The sequence below is a fragment of the Verruconis gallopava genome (genome assembly GCF_000836295.1).
Source record: "Verruconis gallopava strain CBS 43764 unplaced genomic scaffold supercont1.50, whole genome shotgun sequence".
In the NCBI taxonomy this organism is placed as follows: domain Eukaryota; kingdom Fungi; phylum Ascomycota; class Dothideomycetes; order Venturiales; family Sympoventuriaceae; genus Verruconis; species Verruconis gallopava.
In genome coordinates, this window is record NW_015622186.1 from 1 (window position 1) to 19558 (window position 19558).

Here is a 19558-nt window from a genome sequence, read left to right on the forward strand (position 1 = left end):
TAGTAGTTAGTTTGAATACATTCTCATACTCTTGAAGCTCAGACTATTCTAAGTCATAAACATAACTATCTTATTGTATTCCTTCCACAATAAGCTCTTGTTATACATTGTTCCTCTGCTCTAGGAAGCTAAACCCTTCCGAAGTGGCTTACATTAGTGAAGCTAGTCGGTATCAGGAAAGTATTCCTAACAGGTGCCAATCACGTGTCATAGGGGTGACCCCATGACAGTTTAGGTAGATTAACTTTTGGTTAAACTATATTATTGTTAAATAGATTTTCGCTTCTAGAATCAGAATTTAAATCAGATGAATCAGAATTATCAGATAATTAAACGTCTGGTAGGATTTCCGGATCTCTTAGTAATAATAAAGGTAGTAATACTACTATTCTATATACTAATAATCTAGCAGTACTAGTACTTAAAGTAACCTTAACCTTCTTCTTTAATAGACCAGACTGTTATTGACTTCCACTACTTCTCTTAGAAATAGTAGATATAAGATATTATTCCTTACCCTATTTAATAATTCAGTAATTTAACTTTTATTAGAAATACTTTCCTAATATTAATTAGCTTTACTAATATAAGCCACTTCGGAAGGGTTTAGCTTCCTAAAGTAAAGGAATAAGGTATAACTAGAGCTTATTATGGAAGGAATATAATAAGATAGTTATATTTATAACTTAGAATAGTATAAGTTTTAAGAGTATAAGAAAATATTTAAACTAACTACTAAGTAAACTAGATAGTTAAATCACAAAGAAGCACAATACTAGTAGAGACAAGATATTTATATAGACTCTTCTCCTATTATCCTTGTTGCCTTACTTATTCTAATTATTCTTAATAAAATAATCAGAATAATCACTCTGACCAATCAGCACCTCCCTAGTTGTCAACCATTGGCTGATACGCTCATTTTGATCATTTTCCCAAAAATAATCAAAATAATCACTCATGTGACAACTCACGTATTACTTTGTAACACTTCTATTACTTCTCTTAAAAATAGTAAATATAAGATATTATTCTTTACCCTATCTAATAACTTAGTAATTTAACTTTTATTAGAAATACTTTCCTAATATTAACTAGCTTTACTAATATAAGCTATTTTAGAAGTATTTAGCTTTCTAGAGTAAAGGAATAAGGTATAACTAGAATTTATTATAGAAGGAATATAATAAGATAATTATATTTATAATTTTGAATAGTATAAGCTTTAAGAGTATAAGAATATATTTAAACTAATTACTAGATAAACTAGATAGTTAAATTATAAAGAAGTGTAATACTAATAGAGATAAGATATTTATATAGACCTTATTTTTAGTATCCTTATTACCTTACTTATTCTATTTATTTTACCTAGAATAAGCAGAATAATTACTTCTACTAATTAGTGATACCCTAGCTATTAACCATTAGCTAATACACTTATTTTGATTATTTTCCAGAAAATGATCAAAATAATCAGAACTGCACTCACATGACAATTCACGTGTTACCTCGTAACAGGAAGATATTCCTAACAGTTTTATATAAAGCTGAACCAGCCTTAGATAAGAACTAGATCTTTATATTATACGCGCCAGTAATTATACTTTTAATTATATATTATATAAAGTAATTTATATTAATTAATAAAGTTAGTAACCTAATTCTTACTAACTGTTTTTAGGGGTGACACGTTGTGGTTTGCGAGAAGGATATTCACGATTTCTTATATAATAGCTATTCTTAGAGGAAATCCTTAGTTATTAAGATTAAGGATATATTAAAGAAGGACCTCTTCCTTAATAAAAATTAGTTTCTAAATTATATGATATAAATTATATTAAGGTAGTATACTATAATATTATTAAATTAAGGTATCTTTAGGAATATCACATATATATGCTGCAGCTTGTGAACTTTAAAATTAACCTTATAAAAATACCTAAAGAGCTAAAGAAATATAACCCTCTTTTTCTATATTGTATGAGGGTTATATTGTTATGAAAAACATTAATAAGTATAAGGATATATAATATATCTGTAGGGTGTCGCACTAGCTTGTGAATCACGTTAAGCATAGCTTAACAGTTTAGTGTTGCATATATGGGGTTATTGCATATTTGGGGTCTAGACCCTATATCTAGTTTATTAATTTTTAAATCTATTCCTATCTATTAAAGTTTATTTATCTTAAGTTATAAAGATTCCTATAGTATATTTACCTTCTTCCTATATACTACTAAAGTCCCTTCCTCTATTGCTCTAGGAAGCTCATCCCTTCCGAAGTGGCTTACATTAGCAAAGTCTTGTCAGATTAGGAAAAGGTTCCTATCAAATCGTTACGTCGAAAATGATTATCATTTATAGAGCTATAATGCCTCACCTGCCAAGCCCGCAATGCCGCGGAATGCATACAACTGCGGGCTTGTGGAAGTCAATCTGCAAAGAAGATCTGCAAGTGCCAAAAGAGGAAGAGCCAGCTGGGCAAGATGACTCTGCAGCCATAAAAGACGGAGAAGCGGCCGTAGAGGATCTGGAGTGCAGAATTTGCGATGAACAAAGCGGTACCTGCGCTGAAAAAATCGTGCAAGAGCTCGTTAGACCTTCTTCGATTGCGAGCAAGATTACCCCGACGACGTCCAGATCGACATACGTGATCAGCAGTGGCGAAGCCAGAGCAGTAAACACGACAATGAGCCCTTTCGTGAGCAATATGTTGGTTTGGTTGTGAATGATGGCGTCCCGTATGGCCATCGCCACAAGGCTTTGTCACTGGGTGACACCATTAATGGATATCCGACAGGACTTTTATCACAGAAAGCGTACTTCAAACAACATCGAAAACCTCCTTGCCAGAGTTGATGCAACGCCATGGGGTCAAAATACTCGATAACGGATTGGGCGCTCGTCATCGGACGCATATGTCGATAGACACGGTGCCAATTGTTTGCCGGTTTGAAGGCTATGACATGCCGCATCTGCCTCTCCTCCCATCCTGTAAGCCGACGAAGACGAGGTGGCTTCGATGCCCTGGGAGCACCTCCAATTTTCTTACCCGAGAAAGTTGGAAACGATTACACATTAGAAAGCACTTGCAGTATCTGGGACTTCCAAAGCGCCGGATTCGGGCAAAAGCCAGGTTGGGGCTCGCATCCAGCGCTGCTCGTGACAAGACGTACATGCGGAGTACTGGCTGAACAGATCGGCCCTCATAGTCTCGCACAATCCTGCAAAAGCGAGCAGCCTGAATGCGGTGTGAAGGCTCGTTAGCGCAGACAGGTCCGGCAGCGTTCCCGGAGTCTGGCCACAGGGGCGCTACAATCACACAGACAGGCTAGACGCCGAAGTTAAGGCCAAAAAAAGCGAAGATGATATATGCTTGGCAGGATGGCGACACCAGAGGTCTGGACTCGCTCATGCCTGGTCTCTCTAGCCGGGGGCAGCAGATGTCGTGGTGTTGAAAAGAAATCCGTCAGCTTTCTCCGGCACGACTCTCGCGACTGAACTAACGATGTTGAACGTCGACAACTTGGTCATCTGCAGCGTTAGCACAAGCGGGTGTGCGCGCACTAATGCGATGGATGCAATATGTCACGGATTTAGACCGATGTTACAGATTTACCATGAAGACGAGGGTCATCATCACGATGTAAAAAGCAAAACTTGAACGAAGTTTGTAACGACGAAAAGGACGGGCAGTTTGCAGCACGTGTAGCGATAGATCGCCGCTTATCCAACAACAGAACCTTTTCGATATGAACGCAGCAATTGGAGATGTGGTGGAAGAAGCGGAAGTGATTAAGAAAACTCAGCGGGAGATGGCGAAAGAGCAACAGATTCTGTGTATTTACCACAGACTTGACATTCATTATGACAGAGGTCCGGAATCCACGTCATGACTCTGATCGTAAACTCGTAGCAACCTACATAGATCGCCGTATGCTGATATATTCGCGTCGCCCGGAAATGTGAGGGCGGTTTTGACTTTTGATTTTCGCTTTTTTTTTTTCTCATCTTTGTCCTCGCCCTCGTGCGCACCATTTATGTACACATATAAATGTAACATGCCGCGAGCAGCAAGGAGATGACGGCCACCGATTCATGGCCTCTACTGGGTTTCAAAGCAGCAGCCGCAGAAGATGGCGACGGGGTCCCCGTGGCCGTGTACACGCCCGTCACGGGAGGCAGACTCGAGGCCGGGCTCCCGCTTGTTGTGGTCACGTTAGGAGCCGGTTTCCCTGGAATCCCCGCAGCGACACTACTTGCCGGTGGGTTGTAGTCATTTGCGTTCGCATACCATACACCGTCTATGACGACGCCGTTTCCTGCAAGAATCTGTGTGCGCTGGTCGGCGCTGCAGGTATCCGAGATGGAACGTATCCAACACACTGGATCGTGGGAGGCACCCGCCTTGTTGGTTTTTGTACTGGATGAAGGGCCGGTCGTGGCGTAGCTCGACAAGTCGATGAGCTCACCCGTGGATATCGCCGTGCCCTGTATGACCCGAGTGAAGATCGTGAACGCCGTTTCAGGCTGATAGGCGGGAACAAGGTGTCCGGCGTCGTAGACGCGGGAAAAGGACAGGTTACCGTACTGTCGGACTGCTCCGCCGACGTAGGTGCTGTTCACAACGATGGAGGCGTAACCCGCGTTTGGAAAGGGAATCGAGTACGATGGAAGCAGGGTAGCCAGACTCAAGGATATGGCCTCCCCGCCGTACCAGTTGCAAATAAAGTCCGAATCACCGTAGATCAGAGCTATGCGGACACCTCGCGCGAGGAGCCGACCCAGAGCGGGCAATTGAGTGCCACGTAAAGGATCGCCGGTGGCTAAGAAGGCCGACTGGACGGGGTTCACGTCTGTGTAGTTGATGGGGGTGCCGATGGCTTGCTGGACTTGGCGTGTGTTGAGATACTCCTGAAACGCGAACGAGGGCACCGGAGTGGGATCTTTCTGACGAATGTCGTACACGCTGCGCCCGGACCCCGAAATCAGGTCCTGATACTGTGCGCACGTCTGATACGCGCGTGAGCACTTGTCGTTGACCAGCGGCACAGCACCTGTGCTAGCATAGTCTTGAGTGTCTTGCAAATTCCGACACTCATCCAATTGGTCCAAACAGCCGTCCGGAGCATTCATGGACGCCAACGCGTTCTTTGCAGTGGCAGAATCGATGGCCTGGATGCCGTAGGTGTTGTTGTTTGCAAATGTAGGGAAGAAAGGCACTTGGACTTTGAAGTCGACAAGGCCGTTGAGGATACCTACTGAAGTGAGCTTGATCTCCAGCGTGGACTGGGCCGGCAGCTGGCCGACGCGCAAGAGGTCATTTTGCGACTCGAAGAAGTCAGCGAAGACCGGGCCGTACTCTCCGCCGTAGCTCTCTGTGAAAAGGTTCACGCCGGTGGGGTTCGTGGTGTCGTTGTTGGGCAGCACGCCCGGGTTGTATTCGGGGAACGCATTGAGAAAGGTCTGCAGAAAGTGCCAGACGGCTCGGGCGGCAATCTGGGATGTGTTGGCCGTAGCGTATGCCTTCTGGCTCGAAAAGGTGCCATTAAGGTAGGTATAGGCAGGGCCAATGCCTTCATTCCGTGCCGGCGGGATTGTGATCTTGCCCTGCATCAGATCCAGCGAGCCGTTTGTTGCTGTGTCGTAGGAGAGTCCCACCTGTACAGGCTGATCGATGTACAGCACGTTGGAGCTGCGATCCCAGCCCCACAGCCTCGTCTGGGTGCCGTAGCTACCGTCCTCGGTCTGGACGACCTCACACGGCCCGTTCTCGGTAAAGAAGCCGATCAAACTGCTGCTGCCCGGACCGCCATTCATCCACACGGTCAAGGGAGAGGACTCTGGTTTCTGACGGGCTTCGACAAACCAGAAGAAGGTGTTGATTGTGTAGTTCTGCTGAACGGCCGGCGAGAGCGTGCCGGGGGGGAGGCTGATGTAGCCGGTGAACTGGCGTTGGGTCGAGAAGATGGTGGAGCATGTTCCCACGGCGGGGGATTTGTAGGATACGGTGATGTTCGAGTTGTGGGGCGAATGGAGCACGTCTGTGTAGTTGAGCGGGGGAGGGTACTGGGCACAGGAACGAGTGGAGTAGAGACCCAAGAGAGAGGCAGCGAGCGAAAGAAGTTGGAGCGACTGAAATGGAGACGGGGCAGGCGGTTAGAGCTTGAGTACGTGCCAGAAGATGGATGTTCGTCACGTACCATTGCTTCACGGACCCAAAAACGCTGCTATGCCGACAACCATGATCCCAAAGGAATAAACAACAAGCTCAGTGAGGGAGAGAAGACGACCGCGGTAGGCAAGACGAGCACGTCCGCCCGCCAGGCTCGTGCTGGATATGCAGGAGCGGTGGTTCGGGAGTGAGACACGTGCCTGTTGGACGAACAGAGATCCCGAAGCGAGACCTCATCGCAGCTCGAACACGGCGGCGAAGTGAGGTGAAGGGGAAGGATGACAGCGGCGAAGATAGCAGGCCGGAAAGCAGCCGACGACGAGGGCGAGGACGGAAGATGACGGGGGACCGGGCGAGGTGGGCAAGTGTGCTCGGCAGCCCTATGCAACGAGGACGAGGAGGCCGTGCGCGAGGAAGAAGCCAAAAGGCCGTTTTGGCGAGCGACAAGCGTGAAAGAAACGGGTCACTACTGCTGGAGCGCTGGGGGGCGGATTGCTGATTCGCGGGTGCGACAACGCCGCAGCCGAAGGGAGCGGGCCAAGCGGAGACGAGCAGGCCAATCGCAAGGTCGGATCGGCGGGCAGCTGCATGCAGAGCGGAGCATGCTCGACAGGTACGGGGTGCAGCAGTACGTGGCGCAGTGAACGAGCGAAGGAGCCGAGTGCAGACGTCCGAGGGGACTGCTGGCGAGGGAGAGAGGAGACGAGGCCGCGGGGCGGACACCGCCGCCGCCGCTGCCGCTGCCGCCGCCGCCGCCGTCGGCCTCGTCGCCAACACGGGCCCGCCACCAGGGGTGGAGACTAGAAAGGACAACAAGAACGCACAAGACGGCCGAACGCTGGCGACAAAACACGTCATACCGCACAGAGACAAGCACGGCGACGCAGGATCGGGGGGTTTTGGCGGGCAACGCCTCGGACGGGGTGACTCAAGCCTGTGCGTGTTGCGGCAGCAACCTGGCGACGATGACGCTTGATGGGGGCCTTTTATTGCGCGCCAGCACTGCGTGAGATCACGGCTGGCGTTGACGAGAGACGCCGGCCAGGCGGTCCCGTCGGGCGGCGGCGACGCACGCCAACAGCAAGAACAACAACAGCAACAGTAGCAGGCATCGCCGCCCGAAGCTCGGATCGTGCAAGCAGCACGACGCCATCGCTCGGCTCTCGCCGTGCTCTGTGTCTCTTTGTTTCCCTTCCGTCTCCGCCCGTTGACGAGGCCGGCCGGCAGACGCGTCGCCCGTGCTTGCTGCTGCTTCTGCGGCTGCTGCTGCCGTTGCCGCGACCACGTCCACCACGGCGACCTCGACGACGATCTCCACCGCCACGGCCGCCTCTGCCCTCGCCTCCGTTCTCTTCCATCGCCAATCCCGACCGCCGACGTCGTCGTGATTCCCGGCCTGCCCCAGCCCGCTCCCGCTGCGGGCCCAAACCTCTCTCCAGCGAGAAGTACACGTTCCGCCCTCCCCCCGGCGCACGGCCCGAGCGCGTCGTTTCATGCGCCCCCATTTTGTTGTTGTTATTTTGTCGCTGCCTCGCACGCGCGCCCTCGTCCAGCAGCCAGCCAGCTCTACATGTCAACCGCGAATCCTCCGCCAGGCGCCATGCCTGTAGCGACCGACCTTTCCTCGTCTGACCCCGATCCCTTCGTGCAGCCCGCAACGCCGTCAATGGCACACGACGTCCCGCGCTTCCGCTACGGCGGCTTCGACAGTGGCGCCTTCTCGCTGTTTGCAACGGGGTCGCCCGCGCAGGCCAAACGCGCCCTCGAAGCCCATCTTGCCGAGACCGAAAGGCGGCTGCAGGAGGCTTCGCGCGTCGGCCAGGTGCTCGTGGCCCAGCGAAAGGAGCTGGTCGACAAGCTGAGGGAGGTCGAGAGCCAGCCCCAGGATGACGAGGTCAGTCCCGCCCTCAAGGCCAGGCTGCTGGACCTCGAGAAGGAGTTCAACGACGTCAATCGCGAGACCGCCCGCATCTTCGTCGGCAAAAACAGGGTGCCCAGCGGCGGCGAGGCCCCCCCCGAGCGCGAAGTCACCGAGTTTGGCGGCGTCGCGCATCCAAGCCCGTCCAAGGCGCACGCGCCCTCCCGCAAGCAACGCAACCAGCAGCCGAGCAGAGTCAACGACTTGCAGCTCGCAACAGACATCAGTGCCGAGCTGCTGGAGCAGGTGCGCATGCTGCAGGCATCGCTCGCCGAGAAGGACGCCTTGCTCAAGGAGGTCATGCTGGAGAAGACCCATCTCGAGGCCGAGCTAGAAGTCACTCGACAGAGGGTGAAGGCGCTGGACGAGAGCGAGCAGCGCTACAAGGACGAGACCTGGGCGCTTGAAACGCAGCTGCACGAGCTCTCCGCCACCCACAAGGAGGCCACCGTGCGGGAGCAGCGCTTGACGCAGAGCCTCAACACGACTTCGGCCGCAAAAGCCGCACTGGAGCGTGACTTGGAAGACCTGAAGCAGGCGCACGCTAAGCTCGCCGACGATCACGCTGCTGCGCGCAGGCAACACGAGGCCGAGCTTATCGCTCTCAAGAAGAATGCAACGCAGGACGAAACTCAGATCACCGGTCTGCACAAGAAAGTCGAAGAGCTCACCTCACAAAACAGGGAGCTGGCTCAGGCGTTCGCGTACCGCATGGGCGAGCAATCGCGCCAAGTGTCTGCCGAAAGCGCGCTGAGCGGCGAGGCGATCCCGTCCGACGTCGAGACGCCCGACGACTCTCCCCCTGGCTCCCCGAGCAAAGCAACACCCCGACATGGTGCTCTGCACGAGGAGACGACCAAGAGCGCGTTGAACCACGCTTACCGCACGATCCAGAACCTGAAGAATCAGTTGCATCGGGAGAAGACGGAGAAGATGGAGTACAGGCGTCTGCTGCAGGATGCCAGAGACGATCTCGAAGCGCGTCGGACCGGCAGTGCCGCCGGCGTGGACAGTGGCAAGAAGCGAAGGTCCAACAAAGAGGGCGAGTTGTTCAAGAAACCCTCACGGCCCGACCGGCTGGGTGAGGCCAGAGGAAGCAAGGAGGAGATCATGCTCGACGAGGATGGAGACTGGGAAGATCACGACCCTGTGGACACACCGAGCAAGTCTCGTGCTGTGCCATCGCAAACTGGTGCGGGAAATCGCATGTCCGTCATCTCGAGCTCAACGGATGCGTATGCAACGGCAACAGAGAACTCGGATGCCTTTGAGACGGCGAATGAGCGCGACGCAACAGGCACAGAGAGTGACGCCTTCCAGACTGGCGCAGAGACTCTTGATGGCGATAGCGACCTCACGGAGACCGAGTCCGGAGCCGCGCGTGGTGCACGCGCCGGCAAGAGACCGAACCACGTCCACCGCATGTCTTTCCAGAGCACGGCGTCCACGTCTGCGGACGAGCTCGAAGATGATGACTCCGAGCTCAAGACTCCTGTCCAATCCCAGAATTCTAAATTCAAGCTTCGCGTTAACAGAGGCGGTGCGCGCAGACTCTCCGCTCGCGATGGCGCTACGTCTCGCAGCTTTGAGGATTCGCCGGCCACGGTGTCAAGCAACAACAGCACACCAATCGCCCAGGGACAAAGCTTGTTCGCCGAACTGGGCAATCTGAGCGATCAGGAGACGGAGGATGGCACCCCAACGAGCTCCAAGATGCTATCGCCTTTGGCGTCACCGGAAGTCCTCAAGCGGAGTCCAGCACCGAGTAGACTTCGCGAATCGACGGTCTCGACAGAGGAGAATCCGAAACCGGTCATGGCGGATATTGGCGTCATGACGGAGCCGTGGGAGCCTACTACGGCCGTAGAAGTGCAGCCTTCGGCTCCGTCGCAGCTTCTCGCAGCGTCGGGTCCCATGTCGAGAGGTACCGATCCCGCCACACCGGTGTTGGCTGACTTCCCGGCGCCTCCCGCGCATTCGGCGTCGACATCCATGTTGCAGGAGTCCAAGCCGAGGGATGTCGAGCGCGCTCCCGGTCCAAAGCTCGCGCCGTCGGCGGTGATATCACAACACACCGATCCCGTCGAGCCACCAGAGACTGCACCTCCTTCGTTGGGATATTCTTCTGTTCTCTCTCATCAGACATCGCCGATCGAGCCACCCCCTACAAAACTCGTGGAGGCTCCACGTCCTGTGCTTTCCTTCTCCTCAACCATCCACGAGGATACCGCGCCGGTTGAGACTGAGGCGTCTCGGCCATCAACAGCCACTAAAGTCGCCGAAACAGCGGCTGTGGGAACCGGGGTTGGCTTCCTCGGCGGCTTGCTCGGTCGCAAGAAGGGTCAAGACGCAACCACGATTGCTGAAGACGAGACCAGTCAGCCGCCTCGAGCCCCAGACAAGCACTCGTCTTCCAACGTGGTTGGCACATCGACGGACCGTCTTCCGCTTCGCCAAATCGAAGGCAACGCTCCTCCGTCGCCGGAACGCAAAGCGATCAGGGATGGGAAGTCGATGCTCAAACCACTCGTTATCCAGACATCGAACGAGGCCACGCAGACAGCGCTGTCCGCCGAAGATCTGGAGAGGCTGTTGCGATCCACCGGCCCGGCTGAGACCGCCTCTTCCGTTGTCAAGCCAGTTGTCTCGCCTAGCAAAGGGTCGTTTGGGACCTCCAGCCCCCGGCGCTCCAGAGAACAAGTTACGTCCCAGGAACGAGCTCCCCTTCGCCGTCCCGGTAGTGCGGGCAGCATGCGCAGTAGGGAGCGATCCCCAGCGCCGCCGCTGCCTACGGAAGCGAAACAGGCCATTGCTGCCGCTGCGGCTGCTGCTCCTCCCAAGCCGTCTTCCTCAGCATCCTCCACGGTCCCCACACCTGCGTTTGGTTCGATGCCCCCGCCGACGATGCCGGCGTCCGCGTACAGGCAGAGCCAGCAGATCAATCAGACGTCGAGGCCGCAAACGCCACGGATGAACCCACATGTTGCCGTCGCTCAGAGCCCTGCACGAGTCACCGGCGCCAGCAACACCGGCCGACCGAGCACGGCGAGCAAGGTCCAAGTCGCTTCCCCTACGACCACGAGGAGATCGTCCGTATCGTCCTTTGCGTCAGAACTCGATCATAGGTTTAACATTACCTCTGGAGGCCCCTTCGAGAGCGTGTACAACGACGGCAATGTCAATGATCCGCGCATGATCCAAGCCATCACACAGACGATGATTGGGGAGTACATGTACAAGTACACGCGCAAGGCAGGCTCCAGTGAGATGAGCTCAACTCGTCACAGGCGCTTCTTCTGGGTCCACCCGTATACACGTACGCTTTACTGGAGCGAGAAGAACCCTGCAGAGGCAGGCAAGGAGCAGGTCAAGGCCAAGAGCGTGCAGATCGAGGCTGTCCGCATCGTAACAGATGATAACCCACTTCCTCCCGGCTTGCACAGGAAGAGTCTTGTGGTTACTACACCAGGACGCACGATCAAACTCACCGCAACGACAAGTCAGAGACACGAGACCTGGAGCAATGCGCTGACCTACCTACTACTTAAGACAGGCGCGGAGCGCGACGCAGAGAGCATGGCAGCGAGCGAGGATGCTGCCGAGTTTAACCCTGCCCTCGGCGGACCGCGTAGCACTTCGCGCGCAACAGGTCGGTCGAGAGCGAGCGTCTCGTCGTATATGAGCCGCGCGACGACGACGCGCACGGCAAGCCCACAACGTCAACAGCATGCCACATTGCGTTCCTCGTCCGCTCAAGGTATGCGCTCGCATAGCCAAAATAGGGCTTCACTATCCAACAGACTAAGCGCTATCGCGGGATCTATCGCTTCGAGACACAGCAGATCATCTATGGCGACGGAGCACCTCGAGGAGCACAATCCAAACGACAGCGCCGAGGACTTGAGGCGGCTGATCGAGCAGCAGGAACGCGAAGCAGACCGGTTGGAGAATGTGAGGGCGTGTTGCGATGGTGAGTCTTCCATCTGTGATACTTTGAACTCGGCGGTTTGGCCATCTCCATCCCACGATTAATGATATGATGCGTCAGAAGAACTAAATCATTTGATTACAGGCCAGCACGATGTCGCCACCCTCTCGAGAACGTCAAGGCATAGTCGGACGTTCTCTACAAGGGGTCATTTGCATACTCATAGCCATAGTCATGCCAATAGCTCGGCTACTGCCACGCCGAACCGTACCGCTATCGGCAAGAATGCGTAGTTCTTACAAAGTCTTTTCACCCCGTCGATTGATCAACACTTCAGAACGACCACTCTTTTGGACTCTGCCCTGAACCAGGAACAGTACCATGGCAGGGGGCAGAGGCATAGCCGTTGGGCACTCGAGACGTGTCTACTTTATTTTCCTTTGTAACAACGTTCATTCATTCATTGAGATCAAATTTGCAGATTGCTGGATTGTAATTGGACCTAGGCTGGTGGAGAAGATTCAGAGATGCCTTGACGAAAACTTTATGATAATGAACATCGAAACACTAAAAGGGCTCAATTTGTCTGGCGATTGCGAGAAAGTGCGGTTGGAGTCTCTCCTTTTTTGGTGTGCCAAAACTGCCAGACTTTTGTTTGTTTGTCAATGTTAGAAAACTAATGTCTCTTCATCCTCCCGTACATGCTTTTCCTGGATCACTTTTTCCTCTTGTTCACTGTCTCGCCGGCTGAGTAGGCAACCTATTCTCTATTTTTTTTTGGGCCTCGTCGGAAGTTTAGAAACGCTGCTCACTCTTCTTGGAAACACATGTCTCACCATAGCGTGACCCGAGCATGTAAGGACCTTTACTGTCGTCTTAAAAGAGGATTGCTAAAGCGGCTCTCAGCGGCGCCACCTTTATGGATCTTCGACGATCTGCGCCAGAAGCCATTTCTTACTGGCCCAATGCAGGCGAAGAGCTGTTTGCTTGACCATCTTGAGGATCCCTTGCTTTGCTTCTGCAGAACGTTGACCCTGCAGCCCTTACTCGAGATCTGCTTGTCACTGTACAAACCTGCCTCTAGTCAAGTTTGTTTAGACGTACCAGCTGGAACGCGGCATATGCATCGAAAAAAAAAATGGAGCGTGACACTTGGATCTTATATTGTTTCAGTCGACGATCCACATTCATTGCTTGCAGCTGGCCAGCCAAAGCATCGCTCGATGACTTTGAAATCTCCAAAACCACCACTGGCCTAGGTCATGTCTTCAATGAATCCGGGCCGCAGTGTCGTCGTTCATGTAAAGGCAGTGTGGAGAGCCGAAAAGAAAAGATCTCAATGGGATCATCGAATCAATCTACATTACACGTCCTTGCATTGAGCAAGCAATGTGGTAAAGTGATCACGACCGTACAGGCCTTGAATGGCAAGGGTTCGAACGAATATTCTCCCGCATGGAAAACTTTGCAGACAAGCAGTCCTTTCTGCGCAATCCGAAGAAGAGAAACTTGCTTCGCGACGTTTCAAAGTTGAAATTTTCTGTGTGGGTGCGGTCTAAGCATCGTCCATCGTTTCCGTCTTTGGAACAGAACACTTTACGCGCTCAGACAACTTCTCTCCAAGACCCCGCGCAGACTACCCTTGGGCTGGTGTCGGCAGCTCAAGCAAACGGCCGTCGTGAGCGACAAGCAGCTTACGGACCTGACATCGGATCGGATCCGCCAAGCGATGAAGAACGGGCGGTGACGTGGAACGGGAAAGGCGAGCCCCAAAAACCAAAGACAGCAGCTTGAAGATCCACATCGAACTGGACTTTGAGATCGACGTCCACCTGACCGCTCGCGTACAAGGCGACGTTACCATCGGCCTGACGTGAGGGCGTTTGTTTTTTGCACAGCCGAAGCATGCACACGTTTCTTGTCGCGCCGACGTGGTTTTTCGCGGGGCCAGCTGAGTTTGTGACGGATGGAAGTTGTGGTGCACGATTAGCCGTATCGACGTGTCGAGCATATGGATTTGTGAGTCCCTGGCATTTCACGAGCGAATCGGTACGGCAGGTCTTTATCGCGTGGTTCATTGTTGAGCGTGTACAACTCGTCGTGCAGAATCGTCCAAGTAGAATGATCGGACCTATTCTCTAAATGACAAGAATCAACGTGTACAAAAGCGATGCGTTTCCAGTGCTGCAGACTCAGTTCGTGCTGTGGACGATCAGGTCCGATCTGATCACACCTGTTCAAAGGCTTCAAAGTTTCTTTTTTTTTTCATTTTTCCTACCGTCATAAGCCCACGTGATGGAAGAGTGCCCCAGCCTTGAAGTGACCGACGAGCAAGGCGGGATTATCCAATCCGTTTACAATCTGGCAGCATTTCCTGTTTGGAGCCGTTCGCTCGTCAAGCCCGCCTTCTGTCGTCTCTTTTGCTCCCTCAACACCATGGTCTTTGGAATTCTGGAAGAAAAGGGAAAAAAAATGATTACTTATGAAGTGTGACAGGAGATTATGTGATCCGTACATGTCAATTCTGCTTCGGCTGACGGCTGGTTCTTCCGTACGACAGGTTCCAGCTGGGCGCGCGCGGAACAGATTCGCAATCAAGTAGTACACATGTAAAGCGGCAGTTTAAATCCTTCACTGCTATTCTGGAGGACGCAACTATGGACTCTTCTTAGCTTAAAGTGAATCATTCAATTTTTTTTATTTTTTTTATTTTTTTTATTTTTTTATTTTTTTTATTTTTATTTTTTTTTTTTTTTTTTGGAAAATCCAGTCATGAGGTGGGCCCTTCGCCACGGAGCTATCACGAGGTTACCCGGCCGAGGGCATAGCCGTAATATGTTGACTAGGCATTAACGGCCAATCAAACAGCCTCGCTGCACATCATCCTTTTTTGGGACTCTTTGGATCCAGATACTTCAATTGAAAATTTGGCAACTTTATTGCCGTGACGGGTAACTGCATGTGAGATGTAAGTTGCACACGTGACTGTGTCGGACTGAGTCGGCGGACGAATCGGAACCACGGTGCGGACTTGATATGTAAGCATCCGCTGAAAAGACTCGAGCCGTGCGGCCTTGACAAAAAGAGCGTCGGGGAAAAGCTTCCACCGTCGGTTTTTCTTTGAAGCTGGAGCCAGTGATGAAAGCGCAGAGGGGAAATTGCCTAGAATGTGATGGTCGTATATAAGGACAGCGAATGTCTGTAAATATGGAACGTAGACAGCGCAGATATCAACAGAATCTACGGACTTTAGGAAGGCCAATTTGCACGAAATGACGCCTACATACCAGGCCTGGCAAATTCACCCCGTTGCCGCGACAACTGACGAGAAGTCGCCAGAGGTCCTCCAAAACCTGCAGATCCACACGATTCCAAAGCCGATCCCAGGCCCACGCCAGGCCCTCGTTCGCATTCACGCTGCCTCCCTCAACTACCGAGATCTCCTCACCACAGCATTTTCTCCCAAATATCCCGTTCCCACCGTTCCTGGCCTCTCTCCCTGCTCAGACGGCGCCGGGTCTGTCGAAGCGGTTGGGGAAGAGAGCAAGTGGTCGCCTGGAGACGAGGTTCTCTTCGTGTTGCAGAACTCATGGGTCGACGGCGACGTGAGCGCGTTTGACTTTGTCACTTTGGGAGGAGGAAGCACGCAGGGCCTGCTGCAACAGTACAGATTGATCGACGACGCCTTGCTGGTGAAGAAGCCAAAGCATCTTGACTGGGAGGAAGCCGCTGCGTTGGCCGGTGCCGGCGCTACGGCTGTGAATGCTCTTTTTCATTCTGGGGTCTCTTCGCCGGGCTTCGACCTCAGCGGCAAGACGGTGCTGACGCAGGGAAGCGGGGGAGTGAGCTGCGCTGCCGTGCAGCTCGCTGCGGCGGCCGGCGCAAGGGTGATTGCGACGAGCAGCTCGGAGGAAAAGTTAAAGCTGCTGAAGGGATTGGGGGCAAGCGACCTGATCAATTACCAGACGCATCCTGAATGGGCAGATGAGGTTCTTAAACTCACGCACGGTCGTGGCGTAGATCTCGTCGTCGACGTTGCCGGTGCGGGGACGATCGAGCAAAGCCTGCGCGCCGTAAGACAGGGCGGGACGGTTGTGATTCTGGGGTTTTTGACCGAGAGCAAGACTTACGATGTCGTATTTCCGCTGATACTGGGGGCGAAGATTGGTGTGTTTCTTTTCCAACATCGTACGTCATGCAAGATGATTCTGACAAGACGCAGTGCGCGGTTTGCTCGTAGCCAGCAGTGAGATGTACAAGGAGACGGTTGCTCTAGCCGAAAAGTACAAGATCGTTCCCTACATCGGAGAAAGATTTGGCTGGTCTCAAGCTCGTGAGGCGTTGAGTGCCTTGCGCAGCGGCAAAGTTGTGGGTAAGATTACTATCAAAGTGTGAGAAGTTTCGCTCGAGACCAGGCCAGTTATATATATACACTCGTACACCAACAACAATACCAACAGATCCATCTCAAGGGCTCAAATAGCGCTCCAGCAGTTGACCTCAGTACCGTTGCATGCCCACACCCTTTCTCCCCACAGTCGACGTCTCCACAAATCCATGCCTGCTGTAGAGCTTGATACCTGGTGGATCCGCCACGAGGTTGATGTACGGTCTGTCCGGCGCATCATGTTCCACTTTCTCGATCAGCTTCCCCAATATGAAGTCGCCCAGCCCTCTTTTCTGATGCTCCGGATGAACGGCCATGTCTGCAATGTGAAAATACCAGCCGCCGTCGCCGATGACGCGGCCCATGCCCACGACTTGACTTCCGGCATCAGAGTTATGGACGACGTGGCAAGCGTACCACGATCCTGCCAGAGCCTTGGATCCTTGCAATGCAGTTTTGGGAGTCAGTCCCGTAACCTCTCTGAGCGTTAGATAATCGTCCAAAGGCGGTGGGGCAGCAATGAACGAGTAGCCTGCGGGCAGTTCCTTGGGGGTTTTTGGTTCCATTGCAGAAGGAGAACTCAGATCGTGAATTCGAATCGACCGTATTCATGGCATTCGTGCCTGTCCTCGCCGAGCTCGCATTTATACACGGTCTCACGGTGACAAACACCTCTGCAGGTGGGTCGTGCTAAACATTAGGTCGTTGCTGCCTACGAGTTTTTTTTTTCGCGAGCTGCATACATTTGATTCGCCGCAGTTGATGTTCTTGCAGCAATGCCGTCAATCTGGGCATCACTCAAGCGTCGACTTCGTGATGATTCGATTTGATCGATGGGGTACTTTTGCTGTCGTGGGGAACTCGTGAGTCACGTGACTGGGAAGATGGTACGTCAAGTCTGCCGACAGTGCCAAGGCGTTGGACTGGAGAAACGTGATTGGTGGAGGTTCAGAGCCTTGAAGCCTCAGGCGTCAATCACGCAATTCTCGCTGGAATGCTGCAAACAGTCTAGTCCCCAGGAGGAGGAATATTTGGCGTAACTCGGCCATTTCTAAGCTGAAATCTCCATATTAACCCCTCTGCCCCAGTCTGACTTCATATATCTCAATGTCTTGACCGTACGACGAGATAGTTGTAGATATGCAGACCACACGCAGCCTCGCACGCGGTCTCGGCTCGCCTGCCCACATCTGGGAATCTCAAGTCCGATCTTCGCCCGCTCGCGTCGCACCCAATCACCTACATCATTCGCTCAAAGCACTGCAGACATCAACACCAACACCAACAACACAGCAGCAGAGATGGAAGACTACGAGGGCATCTTCTCGGAGCCTGCATCAGCAAACGGTTAAGAAGGCTCAGGCTACGGCTGCAGCGGTTCAGCAGCCACACCCAGTTCCGGACTCATCCAATCCGGCACTCTCATTTCCATGTCTTGATGCAGTGGAATCGCGGTCGTTGAACCTGCAGAATCGACGGTCCCAGGAGAGCGGCCCGGAACCATCGTACACAACCGGCCGACATCAAGTTTTCCATTCCAACGCTCCATTCCTCACTGACTGGGGAGGAGTGCTCCCAGAATTCGACATCGCCTTCGAAACTTGGGGCTCTCTCAATGCAGACAAGTCCAATGCTATTCTTCTACACACGGGTCTTTCGGCTTCAAGCCATGCTCACAGCACACCGGACAATCCAAAGCCGGGCTGGTGGGAGAAGTTCATAGGACCTGGAAAGTCACTTGATACAGACAAGTACTTCGTCATCTGTACGAACGTCATAGGTGGATGTTTTGGCTCTACGGGACCAAGCTCGATCGATCCAGCCGATGGTAGAAGATATGCGACAAGATTTCCCATTTTGACCATGGAGGACATGGTGAGAGCGCAGTTCAGACTAGTCGATGCTCTAGGCATTGAGAAGCTGTATGCCAGTGTGGGCGCCAGCATGGGCGGCATGCAATCTTTAGCTGCTGGCAACCTTTTCCCAGAGAGGGTAGGCAGAGTGGTGTCGATATCTGGCTGTGCGAGGAGCCATCCATACAGCATTGCCATGCGGCATACTCAACGACAAGGTTAGCAAGTCCCAATCTTTCTTTTTCCTGTCAGGTGTGTGACTAACAGCACCTCAGTTCTGATGATGGATCCGAATTGGCGCCGAGGCTTCTACTATGACACTGGCATTCCTCCACACGGAGGGATGAAGCTTGCCCGTGAAATCGCCACTGTAACGTACCGCTCTGGTCCCGAATGGGAAGCTCGCTTTGGTCGTCGTCGGGCAGATCCCTCTAAGCCTCCAGCATTATGCCCGGATTTCCTGATTGAAACGTACTTGGATCATGCCGGTGAGAAGTGGTGTCTCGAATATGATCCAAATTCGCTGCTCTATGTGAGTAAGGCGATGGACATGTTCGACTTGGGTGCGGAGCATCGGAACAAGATATCGAAGCTTCGGGCGAGCAATGCTTATAAGCTGAACGATTATGGAGGAGTGAGGTACACCAGCGAGGATTCATTGTCCTGCTCGCTCACTCTACCTGAGAAACCTTACGAAGAGCGAGACGGGCCAGAAACACCGGATATGACGTCGCCAGCGGCTGATCCAGCTGCCCAGACATCTCCACATGACCCGCCTGCGGATCTAGTAGCGGGCATGAAACCAATGGCGAACACACCTACTCTTGTTCTAGGCGTAGCAAGCGATATTTTGTTCCCGGCTTGGCAACAACGAGAAATCGCGGAGACTCTGAGAAAGACTGGAAATACGATGGTCACACACGTTGAATTGGGCGAGGAAAGAAGCCTATTCGGCCACGACACTTTTTTGCTTGATGTGGAGGGAGTTGGCGGTGCCGTAAAGCAGTTCTTAGGCTAAAGCCGGTTTTTATCAGCGCCAGACTTTGAATAACTTTGTATTGATTATTAGCGACGCATATTTGGTGGCGTTGGGTCTGTGGAAAATATACATGTACGCATGGATACCTTTTTTGTAACGACAAATGGCACATGCAGCCTATATATCACGGCCTAGAAATCTATTAATTGGTGTCCAAGTAATCCATTTCTTACGTCCATGGACACTGAAAGGCCGCCCTTTCATGTTCTTGGAGTCTTACTACAAGAGACAAAACTATCATGTTCATTCATATCC

General features: G+C 52.3%; 5 protein-coding genes across 6 annotated transcripts; 3 read left to right on the forward strand and 2 right to left on the reverse strand.

Moving 5' to 3' along the window:
• Positions 1-3819: 3819 nt before the first annotated feature.
• Positions 3820-6568, reverse strand: PV09_08905 (uncharacterized protein). Its single transcript, XM_016362880.1, has 2 exons — positions 6207-6568; positions 3820-6138 (listed from the first exon to the last, which is right to left on the reverse strand). Exons 1-2 carry the CDS (start codon positions 6207-6209, stop codon positions 4042-4044), a joined length of 2100 nt encoding a protein of 699 aa, XP_016209229.1. The 5' UTR covers positions 6210-6568; the 3' UTR covers positions 3820-4041.
• An 875-nt stretch (positions 6569-7443) lies between these two features.
• Positions 7444-12726, forward strand: PV09_08906 (uncharacterized protein). The gene is made up of 2 exons (XM_016362881.1): positions 7444-12066; positions 12169-12726. The coding sequence occupies exons 1-2, from the start codon at positions 7749-7751 to the stop codon at positions 12315-12317; spliced, it is 4467 nt and encodes a 1488-aa protein (XP_016209230.1). The 5' UTR covers positions 7444-7748; the 3' UTR covers positions 12318-12726.
• Positions 12727-15245: 2519 nt separating this feature from the next.
• On the forward strand, positions 15246-16489 carry PV09_08907 (uncharacterized protein). Its single transcript, XM_016362882.1, has 2 exons — positions 15246-16191; positions 16247-16489. The coding sequence occupies exons 1-2, from the start codon at positions 15297-15299 to the stop codon at positions 16417-16419; spliced, it is 1068 nt and encodes a 355-aa protein (XP_016209231.1). The 5' UTR covers positions 15246-15296; the 3' UTR covers positions 16420-16489.
• On the reverse strand, positions 15935-17216 carry PV09_08908. Of its 2 annotated transcripts, none has more exons than XM_016362884.1 (2): positions 17155-17216; positions 15935-17085 (listed from the first exon to the last, which is right to left on the reverse strand). In XM_016362884.1, the coding sequence occupies exon 2, from the start codon at positions 16975-16977 to the stop codon at positions 16525-16527; it is 453 nt and encodes a 150-aa protein (XP_016209233.1). In that variant the 5' UTR covers positions 16978-17085; positions 17155-17216; the 3' UTR covers positions 15935-16524. The 2 variants fall into 2 exon arrangements, with proteins under 2 accessions (XP_016209233.1, XP_016209232.1); XM_016362883.1 differs by having other exon boundaries at positions 15935-16405; positions 16457-17216.
• A 265-nt stretch (positions 17217-17481) lies between these two features.
• Positions 17482-19555, forward strand: PV09_08909 (homoserine O-acetyltransferase). Its single transcript, XM_016362885.1, has 2 exons — positions 17482-18482; positions 18540-19555. Exons 1-2 carry the CDS (start codon positions 17552-17554, stop codon positions 19280-19282), a joined length of 1674 nt encoding a protein of 557 aa, XP_016209234.1. The 5' UTR covers positions 17482-17551; the 3' UTR covers positions 19283-19555.
• The last annotated feature ends 3 nt before the right edge of the window (positions 19556-19558 follow it).

Coding starts and splice junctions, on each gene's coding strand:
- PV09_08907 (XM_016362882.1), top strand. CDS start 15,297: ATGACGCCTACATACCAGGCCTGGCAAATTCACCCCGTTGCCGCGACA. Junction 16,192..16,246: donor GATACTGGGGGCGAAGATTG/GTGTGTTTCTTT, acceptor GACAAGACGCAG/TGCGCGGTTTGCTCGTAGCC.
- PV09_08908 (XM_016362884.1), bottom strand. CDS start 16,977: ATGGAACCAAAAACCCCCAAGGAACTGCCCGCAGGCTACTCGTTCATT.
- PV09_08906 (XM_016362881.1), top strand. CDS start 7,749: ATGTCAACCGCGAATCCTCCGCCAGGCGCCATGCCTGTAGCGACCGAC. Junction 12,067..12,168: donor TGTGAGGGCGTGTTGCGATG/GTGAGTCTTCCA, acceptor ATTTGATTACAG/GCCAGCACGATGTCGCCACC.
- PV09_08909 (XM_016362885.1), top strand. CDS start 17,552: ATGCAGACCACACGCAGCCTCGCACGCGGTCTCGGCTCGCCTGCCCAC. Junction 18,483..18,539: donor GCGGCATACTCAACGACAAG/GTTAGCAAGTCC, acceptor ACAGCACCTCAG/TTCTGATGATGGATCCGAAT.